Below are 3,001 nucleotides of genomic sequence, written 5' to 3'. Positions count from 1 at the left end.
AGGTTATCTTTTTTGCAGAATGTTCTTATTGCATAATTTTCCAAATTATTGGCTTATCTGTATGTTGGTAATCATTGCAATTTTCAAGTAAATACAACTCATACTTAAAGCAATGACACATTGAAGAAACCACTCTTTGTTTATTATTATTTTGTGATTAAAATATTTAAAACCTATAAATTTTGGATTGTCGTTTGATGTTTTGCAATACTGTATTTTACTTTCTTATAGTGCTAGATTTACATAAAATTCATCCCCTTGATTATCTTTGGGGGATCTTGGAAAGAGAAAAGGAATTGGATAGTTTTTGTGCATGCAGTTTGTCTTTAAACCTTGGCAAGCAAACTTTATTGTGTGGGGAAAAGATCTAGAATGGTTAAACTGCTGGAAATTTACTCAAGATTTTACAAATATTTATTTTTAATAAGGCATTCTCTCCATACTTCTTCATAAAGCTCTAATTGAGTATACAAAAAGTATCTTTGTAAACCTTGTGTCTTCTACATCAATTTAATATTAGCAATATGTTTAAGAGTTGTTTAGAATGAGCAAATAAACAAACAGCCAAAATGTCTTTCTAAACCCATGAAGAGATATGTGTCTCTGAAATTGTATATCACCTCAAAAGAGTGATCTCTCCATGGAGAATAGAACAAGTATTCTGCTTTACACTCTCTCACTTCGTACCACCATATATTCTCTGTGAAGGAAAGGATCAAGACCAAGTGGAACAAACCGTAACAAATAAACTGATTAACAAAAACACCTCTATATTCTAGACCCGCTACTTCTTTTTTTTCCCACCAGACTTTAAGCATAAAGAAACTTACAGCTTAATATTCAGGACATGACAGATTTAGTTGATATTTTTTCAATACTCCTGATAACCACAGTGAAAATTAAGGATTATTAGTTACATGTGACAAATGAGTAGCTTGTGCCTCACCAGTTAGTACTTTATTATTGAAAGACTATAGCTATTGCTGTAATGGGCACAGTTATAAGATGCATTATTTATTTATTTATTCATTTATTTTTAAAGATTTTATGTACTTATTATTTGAGAGAGAGAGAAAGAGAGAGTTTGAGAGAACAAGTGGGAGGAGGGGCAGAGGGAGAAGCAGACTTCCTGTGGAGCAAGAAGCCTGATGTGGGACTCAGTCCCAGGACCCTGGGATCATGACCTGAGCTGAAGGCAGAAGTTTAAACAACTGAGCCACGCAGGCGCCCCATAAAATGCATTTAAATTAAAATTTTGGAACAAATAGGTGGAGTCACTTCAGCATTTCTGTTAGCTCTGGCATTTCTGATCTTTCTTTTTCTCTGCATTCATCAAATAACACCTCATTGCCTTCTCTTTTCATCACAATATTCTTAACACTTTTAAATTCTTTTTTTACAAAGATTTTTATTTTATTTAACAGGGAGAGAGAGAGGAAGAAGGAGAGAGAGAGAGAGATAGCAGGGAGACGGCAAGAGGGAGAGAGAGAGAATCTCAAGCAAACTCCCTGCGGAGCACAGATCCCACCTTGGGGCTTGATCCCATGACCCTGAGATCATGACCTGAGTCAAAACCAAGAGTCAGATGCTTAAGTGATTGAGCCACCCAGGCGCCCCAAGATTTTTTTTTTTATTCTTCTATTACAGAAGTTCTGCAGGTATTGGATGAGAAGGATTTGGGGTGTATTGCACAAGCCTCCAGAATTTCTTCACATTCCTTTAAAGCTCGGTATGTATGGAAAAAAATAGGTCAATCTTAGGGGAGATAGTAAAGTAAAATTTAATCTTTTGGGATCTTAGAAGCAATATATACATATATATGCTCTTTTATTTTGCATTAAACCCTAATCCTGCTTTTTTAAAACGATGTTACTATTAAGTTGAACCAATAGCTTGTAATATAGATTATAGTCCGATCACTAAAGCAAATCAAACTAATATAAACAAAACTTTTTTCACTGGATTTCTTTGACTAGAAAAAAAAGTGTGTTTAAAAAAGCCAGTTTCCCAAGCTTCCTCTGAAGCAGTCCATTCTTCCTGAGCACTGATTTGAGAAATGTATGTCAATTCAGACTTCCGATTGTGTTAACCAGACAAGTTTTTTCAGGGCTTCTTTCACATCCTTATTCCTCAGACTGTAGATCATGGGGTTCAACATGGGGAACAGCACACTATAAAATGTTGATACCATTTTATCCCTCTCAAGGGAATAGCTGGAACTTGGGCGAGAGTAGATGTAGAGAATGGAGCCATAGTACAAGGTGACTGAGACCAGGTGGGAGGAGCAGGTGGAGAAGGCCTTGCGGGGGCCCTGGATAGAGCAGATCCTCAAGATGGCAGCGATGATGAATAGGTAGGAGGCGAGGATGAGCACTGTGGGGGTGATGACGTTGGAGCCCAGGAGGAAATACAGCACAGCCTGGTAACTCTCTTTCATATCACATGCCGACTTCACCAGTGGTGGGACATCACAGAAAAAGTCGTCGATAACATTTTCACCACAAAAATCCAATGTGAATGTGTTGCTGGTGAGTATTATTGCATTGACAAAACCTCCAGTATAGGAATATATAACCAAACATATGCACAATCTCCTTGACATGGCTTGACCATAAAGCAGGGGGTTGGAAATGGCTGCGTAGTGGTCATAAGCCATGGTGGTCAACGGGTAACACTCACTGTATGCCAGCCCAGCTGAGAAGAACTGACATACACAGCCAACAAAGGAGATGCTTTTGTCTTCAGAGATGCAGGTTATGAGGATCTTTGGGGTGTAGACAGAGGAATACCAGAGATCCAGAAAAGACAGATTCCCAATGAAGAAATACACGGGTGTGTGCAGCCGGGAGTCATTACAGATCAACACTATGAGGGCGGCATTTCCTACCACTGTCACAGAGTACACACCAAGGAATACCACAAACAGGATCAGCTGCATAACTGGGTCTGTTGTGAAGCCCACCAGGATGAACTCTGTCACGATATGATTGCTTCTCTCCAT

At 38.5% G+C, this 3,001-nt stretch overlaps 1 protein-coding gene across 1 annotated transcript; it reads right to left on the bottom strand.

Annotated features, from left to right (window-relative positions):
• Window positions 1–2,068: 2,068 nt before the first annotated feature.
• LOC113915054 (olfactory receptor 1013-like) lies at window positions 2,069–3,001 on the bottom strand. Its single transcript, XM_027580749.2, has one exon. The coding sequence runs from the start codon at window positions 2,999–3,001 to the stop codon at window positions 2,069–2,071; it is 933 nt and encodes a 310-aa protein (XP_027436550.1).

This window comes from Zalophus californianus, chromosome 11 (assembly GCF_009762305.2).
Source record: "Zalophus californianus isolate mZalCal1 chromosome 11, mZalCal1.pri.v2, whole genome shotgun sequence".
NCBI classification, from domain to species: Eukaryota; Metazoa; Chordata; class Mammalia; order Carnivora; family Otariidae; genus Zalophus; species Zalophus californianus.
The sequence above is the reverse complement of the archived record's forward strand: the minus strand, read 5'-3'. Positions and strand labels throughout refer to the sequence as shown.

Bases quoted from the DNA above. Each gene is read 5' to 3' on its own strand.
- LOC113915054 (XM_027580749.2), bottom strand. From the start codon at position 3,001: ATGGAGAGAAGCAATCATATCGTGACAGAGTTCATCCTGGTGGGCTTC.